We start from the raw sequence: 27,476 nt of genomic DNA on the forward strand, positions 1-27,476 counted from the left end.
TGGCACTAGGTTACATCATGCTTCAATATGGCTCTGAGATAAAAATTCAGACTATTCAGACATTACATTACATTAGAGATTTCTACTCCGCCATTGCCTTGCGGTTCAAGGCAGATTACAAAAGAATTACAAAAACGTATTACAAGAAGAAGATACAGTGGAACCTCGGTTTGCGAGTAACCCGGTTTGCGAGTGTTTTTTGCAAGACGAGCAAAACAATTAGCAAACTTTTGTCTCGTAAACCGAGCATGTTCCGATACATGAGCACCTCCCCCCGCTCTAACCGGCATCGCACCCCACGAACCAGCATTGCAAACCCCTCCTCCCCCCCCCCCCGCGAGAAACGCATCACACCCCCGTGCTGAAAGCGGCATCTGCCCGCCCTCCCTCCCAAACCTGCTCCTTACCCATCTGCTGCTTGTGTGAGTGAAAGAAAGCTCCCACCTCTTCCCTGGGCTGGGCCTTGAGCATGCGCAGAAGCTTTCTTTCACTCGCACAAGCAGCAGATGGGGGTAAGGATAATGTTTAGGAGGGAGGGCGGTCGGGCGGGAAGATGCCACTTCCAGTATGGGGGTACGATGCGGTTCTCGCAGGGGGGGGTGTTCGCGGGGAGGGGGTTGCAATGCCGGTTAGAGCAGGGGGAGGGGGTGATGGAGCTGCGCCGGTAGCCGAGGGGGAGGAGGAGGTAGAACGAATCAAAGTGAGTTTCCATTCATTCCTATGGGGAAACTCGCTTTGATATACGAGTAACTTGGTTTACGAGCATGCTTCTGGAACGAATTATGCTCGTAAACCAAGGTTCCACTGTATCTGGTAATTTCTAGAGGAGATAAAGAGTGGATGAGGTTGCTTTGGGGAACTGGGAAGGTATTAGGAAGTGGTACTGGGAGTGGGAAGGAGCTAGCAGTATTAAGTCGTTTGTAGGGTCTTTATTTCTTTTCTGAATGTTTTGTAGTCTGGGGTCATAATCAGTAGATTGGAGATTTGGTTGTCGAGTTTTGTTGTTTTTTTTTTTTTTTATATAATTCTTTATTCATTTTAAAACTTTCATCAAGTGTACAAAAATTGCAACACAATAACATAGATTTAACCACTTGTACATCTTATCATTATAACTTATAGTTGTAAATATAACCCTTCCTCTCCCATCCTGAAATCCCTCTAGTAATTTTTATTTTTCATATAATAGAAACCCTCCCCCCACCCCACCCTTATCTTACATATTAAATATAGAAATATTAGGAAAATGGCATCAATCATGACAAAAGGACGTTAATGGTTCCCAAATTTTAATGAAGTTTTTATAATTTCCATTTTGCACCGCTATTGATCTTTCCATTCTGTATATGTGGCAAACTGAATTCCACCAAAATTTAAAATTGAGCCTACTATGGTTTTTCCAGTTATTAGTAATATGTTGAATGGCTACTCCGGTCAAAATCAATAAAAGTTTGTTATTACACATTGATATCTGACTCTTTTTTCTCATAGACATACCAAAAAGTACAGTATCATAAGTTAATGCTACGTGATTTTCCAATAAACAATTTACTTGATCCCAGATTGAGTTCCAAAAGGCTAAGATATGGGGACAATAGAACAAAAGATGATTTAAAGTCCCTATATCCAGATTACAATGCCAGCATCTATTAGACAAAGAACTATTTAACTTTTGCAATCTAACTGGGGTCCAAAAAGCTCTATGTAACAAAAAAAAACCAAGTTTGTTTCATAGACGCTGACATTGTACATCTCATTCTCCAAGACCAAATTTGTGGCCATTGAGATGCTGAAATATCATGCTTAATCTCAATGCTCCAAATATCCCTAAGAGTATTTTTAGGCTTTTTTTTAACCAATTCACTAATAGTTTTATACCAGTATGCGGCCTGATGTCCCAGAAAGTCCACCTGAAAACATAAAAATTCTATGCTAGGTTGATTATTCAAATTTTTTCCATTCAGGGAACCCTGCCTGAATGGCCTGCTTCAATTGCAACCAACGAAAAAATTGCGATTTGTGAAGCCCAAATTTATGTTGCAATTGTGTAAAATCCAGCAGCTTACCATTAGTAATTACATCATTTAAAGTTCTGATACCTGCAATTATCCAATGTTTCCAGACGATCTTAAAACCGCCAATTTGAATCTTGGAGTTTAGCCATATGGATTGATTCGTTGAATTATTAATAGTAATTGCTGTTAAATTACTGACAAACCGTAATGTTTTCCAAGTATCCATTAGAATTCTATTTTCTTTGTACAATCTGGGCATCTTGATACTGAGCACATGAGAAAGATGTAAAGGAAACATGAGTTGCCATTCCAAATATAACCAATCAGGAGTATACTCAATGAGATCCGGGAGGACCCAATACATACCTTGACGTAAAATATAGGCTTGATGGTACCTATAAAAGTTTGGAAAATTTACCCCGCCCTCCTTAATTGGTCTTTGCAAAGATGCTATAGCAATTCTAGGAGTTTTACCAAGCCAAATAAATTTTATAATAATCGAGTTCAATTTTTTATAAAAAGATCCATGAAAAAATACTGGTGGTATACCCATTTGATAGCAAACTACAGGTAGAATCATCATTTTTTTGTTTGTTGTTTTGTTGTTTGTGTGGCTTGGAGGCCATCATATAGGGCTCCTTTTAAAAAGGCGCGCTAGGGCCTTAATACGCGGAATAGCGCGCGCTAAAATGCCACATGCGCTGGCCGCTACTGCCTCCTTTTGAGCAGGCGGTAGATTTTTGGCTAGCGCGCGCTATAGCATGCGCTAATCCGGTACATGCGGTAAAACCCGTAGTGCACCTTCGTAAAAGGAGCCTATAGTTTTTTCCCGTTTGACTTCTTTGATAGAAGGGTGCGTGAATGGCGTGTGGGTTTTCCCATGTCTAATTGATGTAGTTTGGACGAGGCGGTTATTCAGTTAGGTTGGGCTGTCACCATTTATGGTTTTAAATAGTAGGCACTATACAACCAAAAACGTCAAACGAAAAAAAACTGTATGACAACTTCCTAGCCCAGGGGTGTCAAAGTCCCTCCTCGAGGGCTGCAATCCAGTCGGGTTTTCAGGATTTCCCCAATGAATTTACATGAGATCTATTTGCATGCACTGCTTTCATTGTATGCTAATAAATATCATGCAGATTCATTGGGAAAATCCTAAAAACCCGAATGGACTGTGGCCCTCAAGGAGGGCCTTTGACATCCCTGTCCTAGCCACTCAAGCAGCAAAACTAGACCACCAACTCTCCAATTTACTGACCTCAACCACAGACTACAAAACCTTCAACAAAGAAACAAAAACCCTACTATTCAAAAAAATACATAAAACCAAACTAAGACAGCCAGATCCATCCCAAGCATCTCCTGCAACACTCTCTAATCCTTAGCAACTTAGAAAATGTCCAGACTACTCCTTATGTACTTCTAAATGTCCTGACATTGGTTGCCTTTTGAGGCCAGAGTGTTTTTTTAAGTTTGGGTGTATTTGTTATAAGGCTCTCTTTGGTTTATTACCCTCTTATTTGGTATTTTACCTGAAATTGTTTAATTAAAAAAAAAAAAAATGCACCAGAAATTCGGGTATGTTCCTCTTCCCTACCCCAAGGGCCTGTCGTTACAAAACTTTTTTGGACAGGACATTAGAATATTAGGCGAGGAAGATGAATTCCTGGATGAGTCGCCCAAGCTTATACTTATCTTACATTTAGGAAATTACTGAAAACTTACCTATTTGATAAACAAGAATGTTGATTCTTTATTGCATATTTACGATGGTTTTTATTAGGATATGTTTTTTTATTGTACCTTTTAAGTGATGTTGTATTTATAGTAGCACTGTGTTTTTGAAATTGTATTGTTACTGAAATGTTTCAGTTCCTTTGTTGTGAACCGCCTAGAACTGTTGGTGGGGCGGTATACAAAAAAATAAATTATTATTATTATTATGTAATCCGCCTTGAACCGCAAGGTAATGGCGGAATAGAAATCACTAATGTAATGTAATGTAATAAATGTATCAACCTAATAGAAAGTGAGTATGTAATCTGTAACTAGGCTAGGCTGCTGAACTAAAAGTATATAAGTAGAATACCGGTTGCCTTAGACTTTAGGATGGATACATATCAGAGCAGGCCACTCTGTATTTTATCCATTGGCTCAATGTGCTGTATTATTGTTCCATGTAAGCTGACTTTTGTCTATTGCCAATAAACATATATATTTACAGCAATTGGGTTGTTGCGAGGTCAGTATTATGAGAAGGTTAGCAGCCCCCTTCCCATCTTACTGACCTCGCAACAACCCAATTGCTGTAAATATATATGTTTATGGGCAATAGGCAAAAGTCAGCTTACATGGAACAATAAATAGTACAGCACATTGAGCCAATGGATGTATGTATAGTGCTTCCTTTCCCTCCTTCACTGTAGAGATGCCCAATAGGGGAGATGAGGACCAACCTACCCTCTTGTTGGCAGTAGCCCTATGCCAGCCATATCACCAAGCTAAGGCCCTTTGGCTATAACATGGGGTTGCCCAGGACAAAATTCCTCCTCACTCAACTGGGATAAAGGCTGCAATTCTAACCCCAGGAGTTGCACAATCTCAAAGACATAGGCCATGTATTGAGTTCTTTAACAGGTAAGACCTATACCGTCTCCTGAAGGGAACGAAATACTGGAGAATTCCAGGCTGCACCAACTCTCATCATTCTGGTAATTCAGTATCTCCATCTCCACCTGCTGGCAGGACTTAATCCACAGGTATGGACTAGACCAGTGGTCTAAAACACGTGGCCCGGGGGCCACATGCGGCCCACCAGGTACTATTTTGAGGCCCTCGGTATGTTTATCATAATCACAAAAGTAAAATAAAACAGTTTCTTAATCATATGTCTTTTTAACCATAAATGACAATATTATTATTAAGACTTAGCCAAAAGGAAAGATTTATAAACTATAAAGAGTTTTACCTCATGCAAAATTGTCATTTCTGTAACAAGACATTAACTATTTTTTTCTGAGGCCTTCCAAGTACCTACAAATCCAAAATGTGGCCCTGCAAAGGGTTTGAGTTTGAGACCACTGGATTAGACTAACTAGAGATAATAAATTAACTATTCATATAGTTATGTGGTACCCATTCTAATGAATATTAAATGAGGCGCACTGTTTTTGTACATTTGTTATTTTACTCCTCTATACCATTTTGGAAAGATTATTTTTCAGTTTGGGAGGACATTATATATTTAAAATGCATACGTAGTTATTTCTGTGATCCAACACTAAGGGCCTCTTTCACAAAGCCTTGCTAGCGGCTGCCGCGCGGCAACAGCCCCGAAGCCCTTTAAATCTCTATGGGCTTCGGGGCCATTACCACAGCGGCCCGCACTAAATGGCTTCGTAAAAGAGGCCCTAACTTTCCCAGGCCCACTATTTTTCATGTCACTGTAATATCTATTAAAACCAAACAGATATGACAAAGGCTTCTACAAAATGATCATTAATATAAAAATGGGCAAAAGAAAAATTATACTAAGTTTAAATAATGTCCATTTAAAATCTTCCTGTCAATCATGAAAAAGGCACAATGCAAGCAATGACAACAGCAGTGCAAGCAATTTCTCGCAAACTACATACAAAAATATTTACAACTGACCTTACTAACTTCTTCAAAATGATCCAGGTGACACCCCATAAGAAATGATGTTGGGGCCATTATAAAGTCCAGCATCTGACTAGACAAAATAGGCACAAAGGTATGCTGCCACTGAATAGGATGAAGATACAACATAAAGCATTCCGCAATGAGCGTCAATAAGGCCCAATCAGAAGAGAAGAACACAATCCGTTGCTCAGTTAAAATGAAAGATAAAATCTGTTAAAAAAAACACACAAAACAAAAATGATCTTTCTTCAATATTTACATTTAATATAGCTACCGAAAAGAAAAATGAATATGTCAAATAGCAACTTAGAAGTTATCAATGTGGGCTACTACAAATCATGCAGTTTTAGCACAGGTCCTATTTTATGCATGGAGACCTAGTTACAATAATCTGGGTTAACAGTAAAATAGCATGGATAACTTTTCTTAATATATCATTAAAGAGTCAAGCAGTTGCTGGCAAGAAGTCAAATGTCCAGCCAAACAAGGAGAGACGGAAGAACATCCCATGTAAAAAGTCAAACAGAATCAAATAGTAGGGACAGATGAGAGGCCTTTCCAGCACAAATGAAGACAACTCCAGAGGTGAAAACCAAGGATCCAAAAGATTTTTTAGAGCATAAAAAAGATCAGAGAAACTGAAACACTTGATATAGAGCTCTGCAAAAAGTGGTCTAGAAGAGAACTTTACAGCAGAAAGTTTCCCTGACTTATATTTTAAAAAATGAAGTTATAACTTAGAGGAAAAGTCATCAATGTGTGCTACAGTTAAGTTACTTTACCACAAGTTGTGCTATTTTAGCACAAGGTGTCATTAGATAAAATGGAACCCTGTGCTAAATTACCGTGTTTCCCCGAAAATAAGACCTACCCTGAAAATAAGCCCTAGCATAATTTTCGGGGTAGGTCCTAATATAAGCCCTACCCCCAAAATAATCCCTAGTTAAGATCTCTCCCTCCCATCCCTTTGTGCATCAAAACACCACTGACCGCCTTACATACCTCTGAAGCCTCAAAACCAGTGGCAGCTCTCTGAACGGGCTTCATCGCGGCTTTCCCCACTGGGGCCTTCCCTCTGCCACATCACTAATGTCATCAGTGATGCGGCAGAGGAAAGGCCCTGGCGGGGAAGGCCACAAAGCAGTCCGTTCAGAGTGCTGCCACCGGTTTTGAGGCTTCAGAGGTATGTAAGGCGGTCGGTGGTGTTTTGATGCACAAAGGGATGGGAGGGAGGGATCTTAACTAGGGCTTATTTTCAGGGTAGGTCTTATTTTCAGGGAAACATGGTAATTTAGCACAGGGTTCCATTTTATCTAATGACACCTTGTGCTAAAATAGCACAACTTGTGGTAAAGTAACTTAACTGTAGCACACATTGATGACTTTTCCTCTAAGTTATAATTTCATTTTTTCAAATATAAGTCAGGGAAACTTTCTGCTGTAAAGTTCTCTTCTAGACCACTTTTTGCAGAGCTCTATATCAAGTGTTTCAGTTTCTCTAATCTTTTTTATGCTCTAAAAAATCTTTTGGATCGGTGGTATTCCGGTGCACAAAGGGATGGGGAGGGAGGGATAGGTATAGCATGGCAAGTGTCAAGGGTAGATACCGTGTTTCCCCAAAAATAAGACATTCCCTGAAAATAATCCCTAGTGCGATTTTTGGGGCTGGGCTTTTTCAGGAGCTCAACATGCTACAGCCATCTTAATGCAGCAGGAAGACATGGGGCCATGAAAATTCTTCTGAAGGTTAACATTGGGTATGAATTTTTTGATACAGGCACTTCTACATACGTTTTTCTTTCATAAAGGGATGATTGCAAACTGATGTAGCTATTATGGGAAAACACTGATCAAAGTCGGTGCTTCATGATCCACAGATATGAGTATTCTATGTCTATATCCCTGTAGTGCTTGATAAACACACGATATTAAGTTTTCCAGATGCATTTCTTGCATTGCACAAGGCTAAAAAATATATATTTCATTATCATAAGACAGGAGGTTTTTTATGCCAATGATGTTTTACTGACCCTAAATGCACACTATTTAATCTCTAGAGGGAAATGGTGGGGCTCCGAGGCTTTTTCCTCCTGCTCTTATATGGACTATATGAGCCATGCAATTGTTTAGAAATGTTTATTCATTTGTCAACATCATAAGACTATGGGCTCCTTTTACAAAGCTGCGATAGCATTTTTAGCACAAGCAGAATTTTAGCGCAAGCTACACGGATAGAACTAACGCCAACTCAATGCTGGCGTTAGCGTCTAGCGTGCGTGGCAATTTAGCGCGCAGCTTTGTAAAAGGAGCCCTATGTTTGTCTGAACATTCTTTAGGTGAGATTCAAGGAGTGTTACAGGGCTCCACATTCAGTGCTCTATAGCAATGTTTTTTGATGGTACTTTTGCCTTACCTATAGACCAAAATTGGTAGCCAAAAATCATCTGAAAATTATTATTTTTTTTTAAATTCTTTATTCATTTTTAAACTTTCAACAAGTGTACAATATAAGTAATACATAGATTTACTAACATCACTTGATAAATCTATCAAGATAATAACAAATGTATATATATCTAAACCCCTTCTCCCCTCCCTCCCTTTCCATACAATTATTTAATTAAATCAATCTTTGTCATATTTCTTTTTACATTTTCCTTCATTTATAAAACAACATTTAGAAAGTGTGGATTTTTCCTGATGTTTCAAACTAAAAAAGAAGAAAAAAAACCCAGTTCTTGTTGCAACATCTGGGGTTTTATAACTAATATGCTTCTCTTTTCTTGTGAATGTATTGTTAGATTAAATTCTCAAAAGTATGTAATTTTTGCACTCTCAAATGTCTGCTTTTTAGGCTACCAAGAGATTGGCTATTGGAGATTCTAAGGGTAGCTTAGTTAATGCTACTGTTTAATTATGCTCTCTTTTGTATTTGCTATAAGCTCAGATGGAAGTCATAAATCTTATTTTTCTTTTGTAAAGTTTTTCTTCAGTCTCCTTTAGATTTTTTGGAATTCTTATTTGTGAATTTATGAACTTTAGGAAGTCATGAGGATTTGTTTTGGTTTGTTTGTTTTTCACTTTTCATTGCATTTTGATAATCATGATTTTTTTCCACAACTTTATTTCTTTATGTGTTTGTATTTGCATGATTTGTTAAATTTCAAAATGCGCAAAGATAAAAATTTAAAATAATTATCCATTTCAAGAACACCTTTGATCAATGTACTGTACTAAAATATGATTATTTTGAAGATCTGAAATGTTATATTTCAACACATACACAAAGAATTAAAATGCATCTGTAGAAGAAAAATTCAACAGAGATTCTTCTTTACCTGTAGCACCTGTTTAGGTGTAAAGCATAATAATGGAAGGTGAAGATCCAAGTCAATGACTGGACTATCAGCATCCTCTCCTGATGGAAATACTATCTGAAGTGGTTTCATATTAAATACCTAGGATGACAGATTGTAAAGTTACTTTAATTACACCCAAAAGTAGTCTGTATGCAAACTCAATGACACTACAAATCTATTAAAGAAAAAAAATAAGCTCATTTTTAAAATCACAAAATGCAACATAAAGACTTTTGTATTGTTCTGTTATTTAAAAAAGAAAGTACGCATATCTCAAATCTTTAATCCCATGGAGTATAGGATGCCTATGGGACAAACAGTAAGGGAGCTTTTGGAAGTAAACACAATAGGTTTAGCGATGATCGCTGCTAACCACCCCACAAAACGGCCCACCGCGTGTTTTCACCCTTGACCATCCTATCCAGCCATGCAAATTAGTAAAACCCCATGCAAAATAGCCAAGCGATTCATTCACTTGCATTGCTTGACCTATTTTCCATCGGGTTTTACGATCCTAAAAACCCAACTGCTTAGGGGTTTTTTTTTTCATTTTTTTAAAAATATGGCATTGATATTTTGCGTGTATTACACACGCAAAATATCTGCCCAATAAAAAAAAAAAAAAAGAAAAGCCCTCCCCAAATACCCACGACAAAGCCCCCTCCCTCCCTCCTGAACACAAAATAAAGGCAGGAAGGATGTCCACTCCCTCCTGCCACCAGACACCCACCGCCAATGCCAACAAATGGCAAGAGGGATGCCCACACCTTCCTGACACCAGATGCCCCCTCCTGCCACCAGACGCTAAGGCTCCTCCCCTTTGTATCTAGGATACAGAGGGAACCTAAGGAGTCCCCGATTGGCTCAGATACCTAAGACCCCACCCAAGGGGAGGGTCTTGAGGCATCTGACCTAATTAGGGCCTTAAGCCCCTCCACATGCATCAGATAATGCATGGGGAGGTGCCTAAGGCCCGCACTGCAGACAGCGGCGACTGGCAGAGGAGCAGGAGGAACTCCTCCTGCTCCCAACGAAAGGTAACAGGGCCAAGGGGGGAGGGGAGGCACTCTGCTGACAGGAGGGAGTAGGCATCCCTCCTGCCATTCATTGGCATTGGGTGTCTGGTGGCAGGAGGGAGTGGGCATCCTTCCTGCCATATTTAATACCGATAGTTTGACAGCAGCAGGCAGATGGAGCATCTGGTGGCAGGAGGGTGTGGGCATCCCTCCTACCATATTTAATAGTTTGACGGCAACAGCGAGCGGGGGGGCATCTAGTGGCAGGAGGTTGTGGGCATCTCTCCTTCCATTCATTTACAGCGGCAGTGGCAAGCGTCTGGTGGCAGGAGGTAGTGGGCATCCCTCCTGCCTTTTTGGGGGGGGTTCAGGAGGAAGGGAGGGAGGGGGGCTTTGTCATGGGTAGTTGGGGAGGGCTTTCATTTTTTTTTTTATTGGGCAGATATTTTGTGTGTGTTATACATGCAAAGTATCTGTGCCATTATAAAAGAAAAAAAAAGCCTCTGGACAAAAGCCCTGACAGCAGTGATAGGAGGCTGCTTCTCCTGTCACTACTGACAGGGCTCTGCACCGACTCAATCGCTCACTGAGCGATTGAGTCAGTGAGTTTGCATGCAAATGATTTGTACCTCCATGCAAATCATTTGCATGCAAACTTGATAGTGAATCAATCGCTGTTTAAAAATCAGCCATAGTCGCTATCTTTAGTGAATCTGGACCTTGATAATATCTTTTCCAGTAGATTGGTGAGACATTCTAGACAAGTGGGTTATCTCCCAATGGCCGCAGACATATGCAGAAAGAATCCACTCCGGATTTTTTTCTGTGACTCTCCTCTACTTCACTTGGAGCTCTAGCACCACCAGCACTTAGCACCCAAGCACAAAGAGCTCCAAGGAAAGTCTAGGAAATAGGGACTCCAATGAGAACATTCCCAAGAATTAACTGTTCTGCTCAATAAAGGAACATGAGAACATCAACTCCAAAACAGCTAACAAAGGTATCATAGGAGCTCAGGAAAGACCCCTGTATGCTCATGAACACATATACAGAATTCTTCAAAACCCCGAAGGGCTGACTGGCATCCAAGAAACAACTTGGAGAAGCATAAACAAAATGAGACAGTAGGCAGGCCCAGGAAGGTCAGGGTGGAACTACAGAATGTCTTGCCTATTTACCAGAAAATATATTATCAAAGTAAGAACAATCTCTTTTTCCAGTGCAGTTAAGTCAGACATTCTAGACATGTGGGATCTACAAAAGCAATCCCAAAGAGCTAAGGCGAACTGATGCACCGGTTCTCAAGATCGAGGACATGAAGGCAGAGTCCTATCTTGCCCCACATCCACTCGGTAAAATTTAGTAAACATGTGCAAAGTGGACTACATCACTGCCTGCAAATCTCCTCTGGGGAAACAACTCTAGCTTTAGCCCTTAAAGAAGCCACACTTCTGTAGAATGCGTCTTTACAGAAATAGGAGGGACTGTTTCCCAGAAAGAATGTAGGCTGATGAAATGGCCTTACGAATCCATCTGGAAATAGTGGCCTTGGAAGTGGGAGCACTCCACTTGGAAGAATGAGTCAGCACAAACAGACGGTCAGAGAGATGAAACTCAATAGTGACCTCCAGATAGCGCATACGAATTCTGCGCATGTCTAATTTTCTCGGATAACCAAACAATACAAGCCAGGGCTGTAACCTACTAAAATGGCTTCTGCTTATGTTACAATAGAATATCAATAAGAAGCCTTTTGGGCAATTTCTAATAAATTTATTGTCAAACAATACATTTTTAAAACTTTTTAAATTACATACATTTATAAATAACATTTATATAACCACACCATGCACATAAATAAATTCACCTATTCCCTATAAAACTCAAAGGAGAAATTCAAAAAAATCCCCAATGAGATATAAAACCCAGAGTGGATTTAAGTTCGTTCAACCACTGCTCTTTTCACTTTACCACTACCAGTTCCCTAATGTCTCAACATTGTATGCTATATGCTGCCTCAATGATAAAATTTCCAATGATCTTAGCTGCAACTGATGTCCTGGTTCTCCACCACTCCAATCCTTAATGAAAATTTTTCTTCAGCCAGCACAACACCGCACTATGGTGACACCACACTGTGTTTCACTGAATCAGCGTCTTCAGGAGCTGCAACTGCTTCGGGTTTTCATTGCACTATTCCATCTACATAATAAATATCAATTTACAAGTGTGGACTCATCATATTTAATACTTCCTTAAATCATATAAATCAACTGGGGAGGGCTTCGATGGCTTGGATGGTTAAGATGGGGTGGAGCGAGTCTTGACGGAGACTCCAGTAGATGGAACCTAAGCACACTATCAGGCAGGGCTCTGGGTTTCTGGCCCAGAAATATCTAAGAAAAAGGGCCATTTAAATTAAATGATTAATTTATGGAGTACGTATTGTTAGGCAGACTGGATGGACCATTCAGGTCAGATTAAAGAATTTTCTTATGGATCTAAGTTTCCTAAGAGTGCTGATGCTTTGTGTATGACTTGGTCCACTTGGGTCGTTATGGATAGCTGTTTTTCCAAGATGGACTCCCAAGATTCTAATCAATGGGGTGATGGGAAAGACAGTTCCTTTCAGAGTTATGGAGTTCAGGGAGATTACATTGAGAACGTTTCTTAAAGCCACTTAGTACTCTCTTTGACATGGAAGGGAAAACAGCCGAAGCTAAGTCAAATAGCTCAATGGCCCGGGGAGCTCGAGTAACTAGGATGCCAAAAATGGTTGACGCTCCCAGGAGGAAAAAAGGGCTTAGAGTAGCTCAAAGGCCAAAAAACAAAAAGCTGATAAAAATTAACCAAACTCAGGTACAGAAATAGGATTAAAAAAATGAATTATGAGGAAAACAATGAAAAATAGGTATAGCAAGGCACAAAAAAAAGTTTGATGTGCTGAAAAAACTGAAGACACAACTTCTCAGCTTCACGGAAACCAAAGAACTGATGGTCCCATGAGCCGATGTTGGGCAGGAAGGCACCAGCACATGCACAGTATGGGCACCGCCTAAAGATTTAAAGTGACACAGCACTTGGTAGTGTCCATATCAGGTTCCATGGATGACATCACACACATGTGAGAATATTATACCTGCTTGTACTTGGAGAAATATAGTACCGTATTTTCACGCATATAACGCGCGCGTTATACGCGTTTTTACCTACCGCGCATACCCCTCGCGCGTTATATGCGTGAGCGCGGTATACAAAAGTTTTAAAACATAGTTCCCACCCCGCCCGACGCCCGATTCACCCTCCCAGCAGGACCACTCGCACCCCCACCCCGAACGACCACTCGCACGCGCTCCCACCCGCACCCGCATCCACGATCGGAGCAAGAGGGAGCCCAAGCCCTCTTGCCCGGCCGACTCCCCGACGTCCGATACATCCCCCCCCCCGGCAGGACCACTCGCACCCCCACCCCGAACGACCGCTCGCACGCGCTCCCACCCGCACCCGCATCCACGATCGGAGCAAGAGGGAGCCCAAGCCCTCTTGCCCGGCCGACTCCCCGACGTCCGATACATCCCCCCCCCCGGCAGGACCACTCGCACCCCCACCCCGAAGGACCGCCGACTTCCCGACAATATCGGGCCAGAAGGGAGCCCAAACCCTCCTGGCCACGGCGACCCCCTAACCCCACCCCGCACTACATTACGGGCAGGAGGGATCCCAGGCCCTCCTGCCCTCGACGCAAACCCCCCTCCCCCCCAACGACCGTCCCCCCCCAAGAACCTCCGACCGCCCCCCAGCCGACCCGCGATCCCCCTGGCGACCCCCACGACCCCCCCACCCCCCTTCCCCGTACCTTTGGTAGTTGGCCGGACAGACGGGAGCCAAACCCGCCTGTCCGGCAGGCAGCCAACGAAGGAATGAGGCCGGATTGGCCCATCCATCCTAAAGCTCCGCCTACTGGTGGGGCCTAAGGCGCGTGGGCCAATCAGAATAGGCCCTGGAGCCTTAGGTCCCACCTGGGGGCGCGGCCTGAGGCACATGGGCCCAACCCGACCATGTGCCTCAGGCCGCGCCCCCAGGTGGGACCTAAGGCTCCAGGGCCTATTCTGATTGGCCCACGCGCCTTAGGCCCCACCAGTAGGCGGAGCTTTAGGATGGATGGGCTAATCCGGCCTCATTCCTTCGTTGGCTGCCTGCCGGACAGGCGGGTTTGGCTCCCGTCTGTCCGGCCAACTACCAAAGGTACGGGGCAGGGGGGTGGGGGGGTCGGGGGGGTCGCCAGGGGGGTCGCGGGTCGGCTGGGGGGGCGGTCGGAGGTTCTTGGGGGGGGGCGGTCGTTGGGGGGGAGGGGGGGGTGCGTCGAGGGCAGGAGGGCCTGGGATCCCTCCTGCCCGTAATGTAGTGCGGGGTGGGGTTAGGGGGTCGCCGTGGCCAGGAGGGTTTGGGCTCCCTTCTGGCCCAACTACCAAAGGTACGGGGAAGGGGGGTGGGGGGGTCGTGGGGGTCGCCAGGGGGGTCGCGGGTCGGCTGGGGGGGCGGTCGTTGGGGGGAGGGGGGTTTGCGTCGAGGGCAGGAGGGCCTGGGATCCCTCCTGCCCGTAATGTAGTGCGGGGTGGGGTTAGGGGGTCGCCGTGGCCAGGAGGATTTGGGCTCCCTCCTGGCCCGATATTGTTGGGGAATCGGCGGTCCTTCGGGGGGAGGGATGTATCGGACGTCGGGGGGGGGGGCATCAGGCTTTCAGGATGGGGACAGACCTTCAAGGGGGGACAGTGCACGGAAGTCAGGGGGGGTGAACGGAGAGTCGGGACAGCGCACGGAAAGTCGGGGCAGTGCACGGAAGTCAGGGGGGGGTGAACGGAGAGTCGGGACAGCGCACGGAGAGGCGGGGCAGTGCACGGAAGTCAGGGGGGTGAACGGAGAGTCGGGCAGCATGCGCGGTATAATCGTGAGCGCGTTATACCAAAGTTTTTGTGCTTATCATAGTGATTTCTGCGCGCTATACACGTGTGCGCGTTTTATACGGGTGCGTGTTATTTGCGTGAAAATACGGTAATCCACACAGGTCTATCTTTTATAATGCAAACAGATATGAACTAATGTGCACACAGGTGATTATAACACACACTTTCTAACACTTCTCAATGCTCAGAGAACCGATTTTAGCTTATGAGACCGCTGGGTAAGCAAAATTTTTTAGCCCACTACTGATACGGCTCAATTCTCAATCATAGCACTGGTCCCTGTAGTATCTATAAGTATAATACTCTCTCACTTTTTTGATCTTTTTAAATTACTTTTTGTCTTTTTAAATGCTTAACTTCAAAACAGACTTAGCTTTTAATGCAGGGGTTCAACGGGTTCTGAAGCGTTTCGCCATGCTGCCTCAGAGAACCCGCATCAACACGAACTTAATTCTGCCCCCACCATGTCGGTTTTTACTTCAACCGCTCTTGCTAAGACGGTTGAAGTAAAAACACACATTAGTTCATATCTGTTTGCAGTTTAGTACACATGGGGCAATTAATTATTCCTGAATATATATTTGGCTATCTTTTATAATGACAGGTAGACTTAGTAAAATGGTATACACCTCCTAATATGCTGTGATAATGAAGGTGCTGAAAGGTCCTCACAAAATGGAAAAAAAGGATGGATGGATGGATTCTATCAAAGCCTTAACAATGATTATGATGGAGATCTTTGCTTCTTTTTGAAAGCCTAACAGAAATAATACTATTCTGTAGTCTCTTCCATTTCTTTGATCTACAACTCCCCTACAAAGAATCACTTTAAGTTGTAAATATCTTTGTTATCCTGAAAACCAAAATAGTTTTCAGCTTTCAGATCAGATTTTCAGATGCATACCTAGGTTATCAGACCAATTTGTCATCCCCACATATCATGAAGTAGCTCACAAACATGTTCATCATTCTCTTCTCTGTATGAGGCCCCAAACTTTGGAATTTCCTCCCGGCATTATTAAGGCTTCAAACCGCTGGAATGGTTTAAATCGGATTTTAAAACTTTTCTGTTTACAGGTGATTAGTCATAACTCTCCCATATTCCTCTCTTAGGGCCTTTTATTTAATTTTTTGGAGAAGTGTGATGGACATGATGGCTCTCCCAAATGTGTTTCCTCCCCACACTATACTATCAGATTTATTGAGTTCTACCCCTTCCCCTCACTATTATGTCTTTGTCAAATTTTTACTCACTCAGGTTTCACACTGCCTCTCACTTTTTTTTAAATTGTAAGCTGCCCAGAAGATATTGTCCAATGGGTGGATTAGCAAATTCTAATAAAAGTTGAAAATTTGAGATGAAAAATAACATTCAACTTATATATATCTTGAAAAACACATTTGTCAGGATTCCCCAAGAACAAGGTTTGAGAACCGACTGTATAGCAAATGATCTGCAATACTGTAGCTTCCAGGTACATTATGTAAAGTCAATTTGAGAAAGTCAGAGTAGTTACCAAATGTAGTGGTCCTGGTGGAGGACTAGGTATCAAAGATAATTTTGCTGCAAATTCTTTTATACGGTCATCCACATCAAGGTCTTTACACGATTTCAAATTCACCAACAAGCTGAAAAATTACAAAAAAAAAAAAAGAATCAACCCCAATATTGATTATTTTGTATGTTGTTTCAACCAGAACATAAAAATGTGTATACCCTGCAACTTAAACCACAATTCTTCAGTGTGAATGGTTTAGGATTATGAAAAGAAAAAAAAAATTCTGATAATAGTTAAAAACAATACTACTACTACTACTACTACTTAACATTTCTAAAATGCTACTAGACATACAAAGCGCTGTACATTAAACATAGAAGAGACAGTCCCTTCTCAAAAGAGCTTACAATCTAGTCAAGACAGACAAACTGGACAAGGAGGTGCATCAGGTGCACTGTGCTCAGGTGGGAAAGATAGATATTGGTGCTTAGAAGATAAGCTGGAGTTTGGAATTGAAAGCATCATCAAAACGTGGGCTTTGAGCCTGGATTGGAATACTGCCAGAGACGGAGCCTGATGTATCGAGTCAGGCAGTTGATTCCAGGCATACGGTGCAGCAAGGTAGAATCATTAATAAGGCACCCTTTTTTGTTTCAGACCTAAAGAAACATTTTTCAAAATGCCTCTTTACATCACAATTTCCATCTTAAAGGAAGTAAATCAGTAAAATATGAGAAGTATTTAAGGAAGGAGATTTTTTAAACCAGTATGTGGTCATTAAAACAGTATTGATTTTGTCCATTTTCAAAAAATACATATAGAATTTTTTTATTTTTTTTTTAAATCATCTTATCTGGATGCCATGGCCAACGAGTCGCCCAGACTACCACTATGTCTATCTTTATACCACATTTTCGACCAAAATTTTGGCCAAGTCCCAAACGTCCAGAAGAAGACCATTTAAATGTGGGAGGGGCCAATTTTGTAATGGACTGGCCATCCAGACATGGCAACAGTGCAGTGGGGCACCTTACAGGTGAACTTCACATAAAGGGTGTCACAAACATCTCACCAGAACTCCCTTACAGGTTATGGTGAGCCCCCCTTAAAACCCACCTGTCTATAACCACAATAACCCTTATAGCTGCAGGTGGCACTTATATGGCAGTAGAGTAGGGTTTTGGTGGGCTCACATTTTCTGTCATAAATGTAGTGATTAGAGTGGCTTAAGGGACTTGCTACTCCTCTTTATGGTTCATTAGACCGCCCCCCCCCCCCCCCCCGGCAATTTAAGACACCTGTGTGCAGCTCTACTAGGCTTTCCTATACTAGGTGCTGATGTTCTGGAGACAGGTATGTACTTTTTTATTCTGATCTTTGTGGATGTGTGAGGGGGGGGTCAATTTAGGCATATGACTTTGTAATCTTAACACTAGAATTTTTGTGAAAATTTTATAAGCAGTGTTGTGCAGGGAGATAGGGCAATAGGCAGTACAGCTCTCCCTTATTTATGAATTAAAGTCACTGCTGCTAGTTTCCAAGTTTGTGGAAGTGGATTATTCTTATCAAACCTATTATAAACTGGTACTAGTAAAGGAATCAATATCTGTTGGAATACTTTATAAAATTTATTGGTAAACCCACCTAGAGCTGGTGAAGTGTGCAATGGCAAGGAATGAATAACCTCTGCTACTTCAGTAGCCGTGATCAGCCTGGAGAGATGAGTCACCTCCCCCACAGAGATGGCCTCCAATGGAACTGTTGTTAAATATGTATCTATCTCCGTGTCCCTCACTGTCTTATCTGCCAGGTAAAGCTCCTCATAATAGGACTTAAAAAACTACCCTATAGTCAGTGTAGTGCATCACGCTCCCTGCGTGTCCAGTATACTTACAATATTGTTTCTTGTGGTCTGTATTTTTAATTTTTGGGCCAAGAGCCTACTTGTCCTATTATTAAACTCAAAGTATTCCTGACATGTTTTACACAGAGCCTTTTCTATATTAGCCAATTCCAGGTCTTTTAATTCTGCTCTAAGTTTAGTAATATGTGCTTTCTCTTGCCCAGATCTAGTTCACCCTCTTACCTTGCCCTATAGGCCGATCAGTTCCCTCCACAGGGCGCTCAGGGAGAATAAGGCCATAGCAGAAAAACTTCTTTGCTTCGGTCTTTACGGAAGAAAATGTAAGAGATCTACCTGAACTGGAAACGGTTTTCAAGAGTGTTAATGTAGAGCAGGGATGTCAAAGTCCCTCCTCAAGGGCCACAATCCAGTCGGGTTTTCAGGATTTCCCCAATGAATATGCATGATATCTATTAGCATATAAAAGCATATGAAAGCATATAAAAGCATATTAGCATCTATTAGCATATGAAAGCAGTGCATGCAAATAGATCTCATGTATATTCATTGGAAACATCCTGAAAACCCGACTGGAATGCGGCCCTCGAGGAGGGACTTTGACGCCCCTGATGTAGAGGAACAGAAAGAAATCTCGGTGAATCTGGAAGATGTACTAAGTCAAATTGACAAGTTAAAAAGTGATAAATCACCAGGACCGGGTGGTATACATCCCAGGATACTAAAAGAACTCGAACATGAAATTGCTGACCTGCTGTTAGTGATCTGTAACCTGTCGCTAAAATCGTCTGTAGTATCTGAAGATTGGAGGGTGGCCAATGTTACATCAATTTTTTTAAATGGCTCCAGGGGAGATCTGGGAAATTACAGACCAGTAAGCCTCACTTCAGTGCCAGCCAAAATAGTAGAAACAACTATAAAAAATAAAATTGTAGAACATGTAGACAAACATAATTTAATGAGACAGAGTCAGCATGGGTCAGCCGAGGGAGATCTTGCCTCACAAATTTGCTTGACTTCTTTGAAGGTGTGAATAAACATGTGGATAAAGATGAGCCGGTTGATATAGTGTATCTAGACTTTAAGAAAGCTTTTGATAGAGTTCCTCACAAGAGGTTCCTGAGAAAATTAAAGTGTCATGGGATAGGTGGCAAAGTTCAGTTGTGGATTAGGAATTGGTTATCGGATAGAAAACAGAGGGTAGGGTTAAATGGTCATTTTTCTCAATGGAGGCGAGTAAACAGTGGAGTGCCGCAGGGGTCTATACTAGAGAATGACACGGGTAAAAATTTGTCCCCATCACCATCCCGTCCCCGCGAGCTTAGTCCCCATCACCGACCCGTCCCCACAAGCTCGGTGCCTGCCCCGTGCCCACAAACCATCTAATCCCATCCACACAAGCCTCGAATAGTTTTATACTGAACTTATTTTATTAAAGTATAAAAAGAAACAATATTCTGTATAATTGTCATTTTATAAATCAAAGTTCTGGCTGCTGAACTAGAGAAAGAGATGTTGAGCTGGCAGGGCTTTGTTTCTAAATGTTTATCAACATAACTAATATACTACTTTATCCTAAAGCAAAAAAAATAAAATAAAATATATAGAATTTTTTTTCTGCCTTTGTTGTCTGATTTCTGCTTTCCTCATCTCCTCATTCAATTCATACCATCCATTGTATGCCTTCTCTCTCCCTTCCATCTCTCCCTCCACCACCCATTGTTCTGGCACCCATATTCATCCCTCCGCTCCCCCCATAGTCTGGCATCTCTCTATTCCCCATTTCCCTTCAGCGCCTTCCCTTCTCTCTCTCTTGCCCATTTCCCTTCAGTGTCTTCTCCCCACTCTCCACTTCTCTTCCCAATTTCCCTTCAGCATCTTTAGCCAACTCTTTTACCCATTTCCCTTCAGTGTCGTCTCCCCACTCTCTCTTGCCCATTTCCCTTCAGTGTCTTCTTCCCACTCTCTTTTGCCCATTTCCCTTCAATGTCTTTAGCCCACTCTCTCTTCCCAATTTCCCTTCAGCGTATGTTCCTCTCCCCCCTCCACTTCCCTTCCGCGCACGTTGTCCAGCAGGGCCCCTCCCTCCCCGATCACCAGAGATCCTCCCTCCAAATCACCAGAGATCCTCCCTCCCAATCGCCGAAGTCATCTCCGAGTCATCCTAGGGAATCTCCCTCCCTTCCTTCCCCTCGCTTTACCAATTTTCTGGGCTTTTTTCATTTCCCAGCTGCCTGAGCCAGCTTTCATCAAGTCACGTGTGGCTGCCAAAACTTCTCCTCTGATGGAACTTCCTGTTTCTAGTTGCGTCAGAGGAGAAGTTTCGGCAGCCACATATGATTTGATGAAAGGCGACTTGGGCAGCTGGGAAATGAAAAAAGCCCCCTGATGCAAAACACACCAGTTTGCTTGTAAGAAGGAATGCTTCCGCGGCCTGAAGAGAGCGAGTGCAGCTGAACCCAGAGGAAGCCTCAAACTAACTACTCACATCCCTCCGGAATCCACATGGGCTCCACAAGATTCCTGTTGCCCCCGCTCCCATAGAACATAGAAACATAGAAGATGACGGCAGAAAAGGGCTACAGCCCATCAAGTCTGCCCACTCTGCTTACCCACCCCCTGTCTATGCCCTAATGACCCAATTTCCTTATCTTGACCCTCGTAGGGATCCCACATGGGTATCCCATTTATTCTTAAAGTCTGGCATGCTGTCTGCCTCGATCACCTGCACTGGAAGCTTGTTCCAATGATCAACCACTCTCTCTGTGAAGAAATACTTTCTGGTGTCGCCATGAAATTTTCCGCCCCTGAGTTTGAGCGGGTGCCCTCTTGTGGCCGAGGGTCCCTTGAGAAAGAAAATATCATCTTCCACTTCGACACGTCCCGTGAGGTACTTAAATGTTTCGATCATGTCTCCCCTCTTCCTACGTTCCTCAAGAGTGTAGAGCTGCAATTTGTTCAGTCTCTCTTCGTACGAGACCCTTGAGCCCCGAGATCATCCTGGTGGCCGTCCGTTGAACCGATTCAATTCTGCGCACATCTTTACTGTAATGTGGCCTCCAGAATTGCACACAGTACTCCAGATGAGGTCTCACCATGGCCCTGTACAACGGCATTATGACTTCAGGCTTTCGGCTGACGAAACTTCTATTGATACAACCCAATATCTGCCTTGCCTTAGATGAAGCCTTCTCCACTTGATTGGCAGTTTTCATGTCTGCACTGATGATTACTCCTAAATCTCGTTCTGCTGAAGTCCTAGTTAAAGTTTCTCCGTTCAAGAAGTACGTCCTGCATGGATTTCCGCTTCCGAGGTGCATGACCTTACATTTCTTAGCATTGAAGCCTAGCTGCCAGGTTGAGGACCAACTTTCCAATGTAAGCAGGTCCTGCGCCATATAATTCTGTAAACTGCATTCACTTACTATATTACATAGTTTGGCGTCATCGGCGAATAGTGTTATTTTACCTTGAAGCCCTTGAGTCAGATCCCCTATGAATATGTTGAAAAGGAGTGGACCCAGGACCGAGCCCTGCGGCACTCCACTGGTCACCTCCGATGTTTTAGAGAGGGTACCATTAACCACCATCCTCTGAAGTCTGCCACTCAGCCAATCATTGACCCATGCAGTTAGTGTCTCTCCTAACCCCATCGATTCCATCTTGCTTAGCAGCCTGCGGTGTGGGACACTGTCAAAAGCTTTCCTGAAGTCCAGGTAAACGACATCCAAATCCTCTCCCAAGTCCAACTTTCTTGTCACCCAGTCAAAGAAGCTGATGAGATTGGATTGGCAGGACCTACCCTTGGTGAATCCATGCTGACTGGGATCCCGAAGATTCCCTTCATTCAAGATCGTGTCCAATTTGCTTTTAATTAGTGTTTCCATGAGTTTGCACACTATTGATGTGAGACTCACCGGTCTATAATTCGCAGCCTCTGCCCTGCAACCCTTTTTATGCAGAGGAACGACATTAGCTAATTTCCAGTCCAGGGGAACTTTCCCCTTACTTAGGGAGAGATTGAATAGCTCAGCCAACGGTTTCGCCAGGACATCGCTCAATTCTCTGAGCATTCTTGGGTGCAAATTGTCTGGTCCCATGGCTTTGTTCACCTTGAGTCTTGCCAGTTCACTGTAAACTTCACCTGGTGTGAACTCAAAATTCTGAAACGGGTCTTCTGTGCTTTGTGTTGCCTTCAACTGGGGACCGTGTCCCGGTGCCTCACAGGTGAAGACTGAGCAGAAGTATTCATTCAGTAGTTCGGCTTTATCGGAATCTGCTTCCACGTAACTTCCGTCCGGTCTTCTAAGGCGTACTATCCCGCCTGTGTTCCTTTTTCTGTCACTAATATACCTGAAGAAGGATTTGTCCCCCTTTTTAATGTTTTTTGCCAGAATTTCTTCCACTCGAAGTTTTGCCTCCCTAACTGCCATTTTGACCGCTGTAGACCTGGTCCTATATTCTACTTTTGCCTCTCTTTTCTCCGTGCGCTTGTAGGAGAGAAACGCTTTTTTCTTCTCCTTAATGAGGTGCGAGATCTCCGCGGTGAACCATTGGGGTTTATTGTTTCTTTGTCGTTTATTTACTGATTTTATGAAGCGGCTAGTTGCTTCATGTATGGTTGATTTCAGTGTTAACCACTTAGCTTCTACATCATCGGTCTCCGCTTGGTCCTGCAGCGTCTGATGGACGAAATCTCCCATGCATGCGAAGTCTGTGCCCCGGAAATTGAGTACCTTTGTTTTCGTGTTTGATCTAGGGAAGCCTTTCCTAAGGTTGAACCATACTATATTGTGGTCGCTGGAGGCTAGCGTATCTCCTACTGAGACCTCTGAAACGCTTTCCCCGTTGGTGAGTACCAGGTCGAGGATCGCCTGGGCCCTAGTGGGCTCCGTTACCATTTGTTTGAGACGTGCTCCCTTTATGGAGGTTAAGAGCCTCCTGCTACCGCTGGTTGACGCTGAAAATGAGTTCCAGTCTGCATCAGGCATATTGAAGTCCCCTAGCAGTACAGCTTCTCCTCGTAGAGTGATATTCTCTATGTCTTCAATTAATTCTGCGTCCATGTCTTCCAGTTGTCTTGGGGGTCTGTAAACCACACCTAGATACAGGCATTTTTCTCTGCCTCTTGCCAGGTTTACCCAGAGGGACTCCCCGGTGTATTTGACATCTGTGATCCTGGTGGTTTTGATGTCCTCTTTAATGTACAGAGCTACCCCCCCTCCTAACCTGCCCTCTCTGTCCTGATGAAGTAGATTGTAGCCCGGTATAGCCATATCCCACCCATGTGAGTCCGTGAACCAAGTTTCAGATATTGCCACCACATCTAGGTCGGCATTCCTTATTTCAGCCTCCAATTCTAGAATTTTGTTACCTAAACTGTGTGCATTGACATACATGGCCCTCCATATCTTGTGTTTGCTAAGTCCCTGTGAGGCGTATCCTACCCGAGTCGGTATGACTCCCAAAGAACTGTTTGCAATGTGGGTACTTACCTTGGACATGGAAGCGGAGTTTCGACTCACCTCATCAGGATAATTCCTTTCTGCACTAATATGTGAATGGGTACCCTCCCCCGACTTACCTAGTTTAAAGCCCTGTGAAGCAGGCGGGCTAGTCGGTGTCCGAAGACGTTCTTACCCCTACTGGTCAGATGGAGTCCGTCTGGTCCCTGAAGTCCTTGTAGCGCTTCCCCATGGTTTAGGAATCCGAAGTTCATATCCCGGCACCATCCCTGTAGCCACTCGTTCGTCCTCAGGATACGTTCATCTCTGGCTCTTCCCTTGCCTCTAACTGGGAGGATCGATGAGAAAACCACCTGCGCTCCTGTCTGCTTCAGCCTCTCACCCAGTGCTCCAAAGTCTCTGGTGATGGTCTCCGGTGTGTTCCTGGCAGTGTCGTTGGTTCCTATGTGGACAAGAAGCATAGGAAAGTGGTCTCGGGGCGTGAGTAGTCTATCCAGACTGGCGGTGACATCTCGTATCCTGGCTCCAGGCAGACAGCAGACCTCCCTGGATTGCATATCCAGTCTGCAAATTGGTCCCTCGGTGCCCCTCAGCATGGAATCCCCGATGACTATTACTCTGTGCTTCTTTGGGGGGAGCCGGTCAGTTGTCCCTGGAGATGGAGCTGGGTGTTGGGCCTGCTCCTGTTCCTGCTCCTGTTCCTCATCGGCAGTTCCTTCCTGAAGAATCTGGAATCTGTGCCGCAGGACGAGTTGAGGGGTTGATGTATAGCTGCCCTGTTTGTAAGAAGAAGAAGATGAAGAGATTGAAAAAGGGGGGGGGGGGTCTCCTATGTTTGCCCGTGGAGGAGGTCACCAGCTGCCAGGAGTCAGTGCCGCTAGCCATTTCCTGTATCCCAATTGTTGGTTTCAAAGCTGATGATTTGGGTGTCTCGAGGACAGCTCTCTATTTCACATCCTTATATTTTGAATGGGAGGAAAAAACTGTAGTGGACAAAAAACAGAAACTAAGTTTATATTCTGGGAGCCACTGAGTTTTCGATTCCTCCAACTCCTTTACAGGTTAGTAAGAACCATCTGCCCTTAAACGAGTGCTTAACTATAATTTAGATGCAACATCTGCAGACCAGCACTGAAACCACAGCTAACAATGCACAGTTACCAAGAGAGCCATACATCAACAGTGACCTAGAGACCTCTAGGTATGACCCTGACTCAGGTAAAGACCCCTTTAACCCAACTGGGAATCAGGTGACCAATTGGACCAGAAGAACCTCAGACAATACCAGGAGCCAAATACCATGTCCACCTGCTGCAGATGGAAAAATACTGAATTATAAGAGCTACATACATCTAACGGAACATGGTCCAGATCATCTGGTCAGACCACTACACCTACACTTTCAACATCAACTGGACCAAAAACAACAAAAACTATACCAAAACTCAATAAAGTAACATACACCTCACGCAAACACATCGAACCCTCCATATTCTAGTCTAAAATAGATGAAACTATTCTAGAAAACAACCCCGAGGACTTCATCTTACATTGGGAAAGACTTTGCTCCAACACCCTTGATGATTTAGCCCAGGGATCTCAAAGTCCCTCCTCGAGGGCCGCAATCCAGTCGGGTTTTCAGGATTTCCCCAATGAATATGCATTGAAAGCAGTGCATGCACATAGATCTCGTGCATATTCATTGGGGAAATCCTGAAAACCCGACTGGATTGCGGCCCTCGAGGAGGGACTTTGAGATCCCTGGGCTAAATCATCAAGGGTGTTGGAGCAAAGTCTTTCCCAATGTAAGATGAAGTCCTCGGGGTTGTTTTCTAGAATAGTTTCATCTATTTTAGACTAGAATATGGAGGGTTCGATGTGTTTGCGTGAGGTGTATGTTACTTTATTGAGTTTTGGTATAGTTTTTGTTGTTTTTGGTCCAGTTGATGTTGAAAGTGTAGGTGTAGTGGTCTGACCAGATGATCTGGACCATGTTCCGTTAGATGTATGTAGCTCTTATAATTCAGTATTTTTCCATCTGCAGCAGGTGGACATGGTATTTGGCTCCTGGTATTGTCTGAGGTTCTTCTGGTCCAATTGGTCACCTGATTCCCAGTTGGGTTAAAGGGGTCTTTACCTGAGTCAGGGTCATACCTAGAGGTCTCTAGGTCACTGTTGATGTATGGCTCTCTTGGTAACTGTGCATTGTTAGCTGTGGTTTCAGTGCTGGTCTGCAGATGTTGCATCTAAATTATAGTTAAGCACTCGTTTAAGGGCAGATGGTTCTTACTAACCTGTAAAGGAGTTGGAGGAATCGAAAACTCAGTGGCTCCCAGAATATAAACTTAGTTTCTGTTTTTTGTCCACTACAGTTTTTTCCTCCCATTCAAAATATAAGGATGTGAAATAGAGAGCTGTCCTCGAGACACCCAAATCATCAGCTTTGAAACCAACAATTGGGATACAGGAAATGGCTAGCGGCACTGACTCCTGGCAGCTGGTGACCTCCTCCACGGGCAAACATAGGAGCCCCCCCCCCCCCTTTTTCAATCTCTTCATCTTCTTCTTCTTACAAACAGGGCAGCTATACATCAACCCCTCAACTCGTCCTGCGGCACAGATTCCAGATTCTTCAGGAAGGAACTGCCGATGAGGAACAGGAGCAGGAACAGGAGCAGGCCCAACACCCAGCTCCATCTCCAGGGACAACTGACCGGCTCCCCCCAAAGAAGCACAGAGTAATAGTCATCGGGGATTCCATGCTGAGGGGCACCGAGGGACCAATTTGCAGACCGGATATGCAATCCAGGGAGGTCTGCTGTCTGCCTGGAGCCAGGATACGAGATGTCACCGCCAGTCTGGATAGACTACTCACGCCCCGAGACCACTTTCCTATGCTTCTTGTCCACATAGGAACCAACGACACTGCCAGGAACACACCGGAGACCATCACCAGAGACTTTGGAGCACTGGGTGAGAGGCTGAAGCAGACAGGAGCGCAGGTGGTTTTCTCATCGATCCTCCCAGTTAGAGGCAAGGGAAGAGCCAGAGATGAACGTATCCTGAGGAGGGACTTTGAGACCCCTGATTTAGCCCCACTGCAAACCAAATCCAGACCCAGCAGGAGATCAGATAAATGGTTCAACTCCGAACTGCTACAACTCAACAGACAATGTAGACGACTAGAGAGAAAATCAAACTCGGATCATACAAAATCCGCCTGGAAAAAAATCAACAAAAACATTACAAATCACAATTAAAGGACAAGAGAAAAGCACACTACACCAACCTAATAGGCACTGAAACCCAAGACACAAAAAACTATTCCAAATTCTAAAAACCCTAACCGACACCAAACCCTACCTGACCACTAACAATACTACCCCCCCTCAGCCACTCTATTAGCAGAACACTTCCAAAATAAAATTATCAATGCAAGAGCTACCCTCAATGACATCTCTACCCATCCTGACAAATTCACAATTCTCCCCATAGATAGAGATTCTACTGCAGCAGATAGAATATGGTCTCAATTCCCCAACATACAATGGCCCGAATTCAACAAATACTACAAAAAAATACAGCCATGCATCCTGTGACCTCAACAACTGTCCACCATATCACCTAGAAACAT

At 43.7% G+C, this 27,476-nt stretch overlaps 1 protein-coding gene across 2 annotated transcripts in view; it reads right to left on the reverse strand.

The window, feature by feature from the left end:
- The window catches only part of DENND3 (DENN domain containing 3), a 178,484-nt gene that overhangs the window by 93,025 nt on the left and 57,983 nt on the right, over window positions 1-27,476 (reverse strand). For both annotated transcript variants that reach the window (XM_033934187.1, XM_033934188.1), the window contains exons 5-7: window positions 16,535-16,646; window positions 9,017-9,136; window positions 5,670-5,888 (exon numbers count right to left, since the gene is read on the reverse strand). In XM_033934187.1, coding sequence (XP_033790078.1) covers window positions 5,670-5,888; window positions 9,017-9,136; window positions 16,535-16,646 — 451 coding nt within the window. The remainder of the gene's footprint in view (window positions 1-5,669; window positions 5,889-9,016; window positions 9,137-16,534; window positions 16,647-27,476) is intronic.

This window comes from Geotrypetes seraphini, chromosome 2, assembly GCF_902459505.1.
Source record: "Geotrypetes seraphini chromosome 2, aGeoSer1.1, whole genome shotgun sequence".
Taxonomy (NCBI): domain Eukaryota; kingdom Metazoa; phylum Chordata; class Amphibia; order Gymnophiona; family Dermophiidae; genus Geotrypetes; species Geotrypetes seraphini.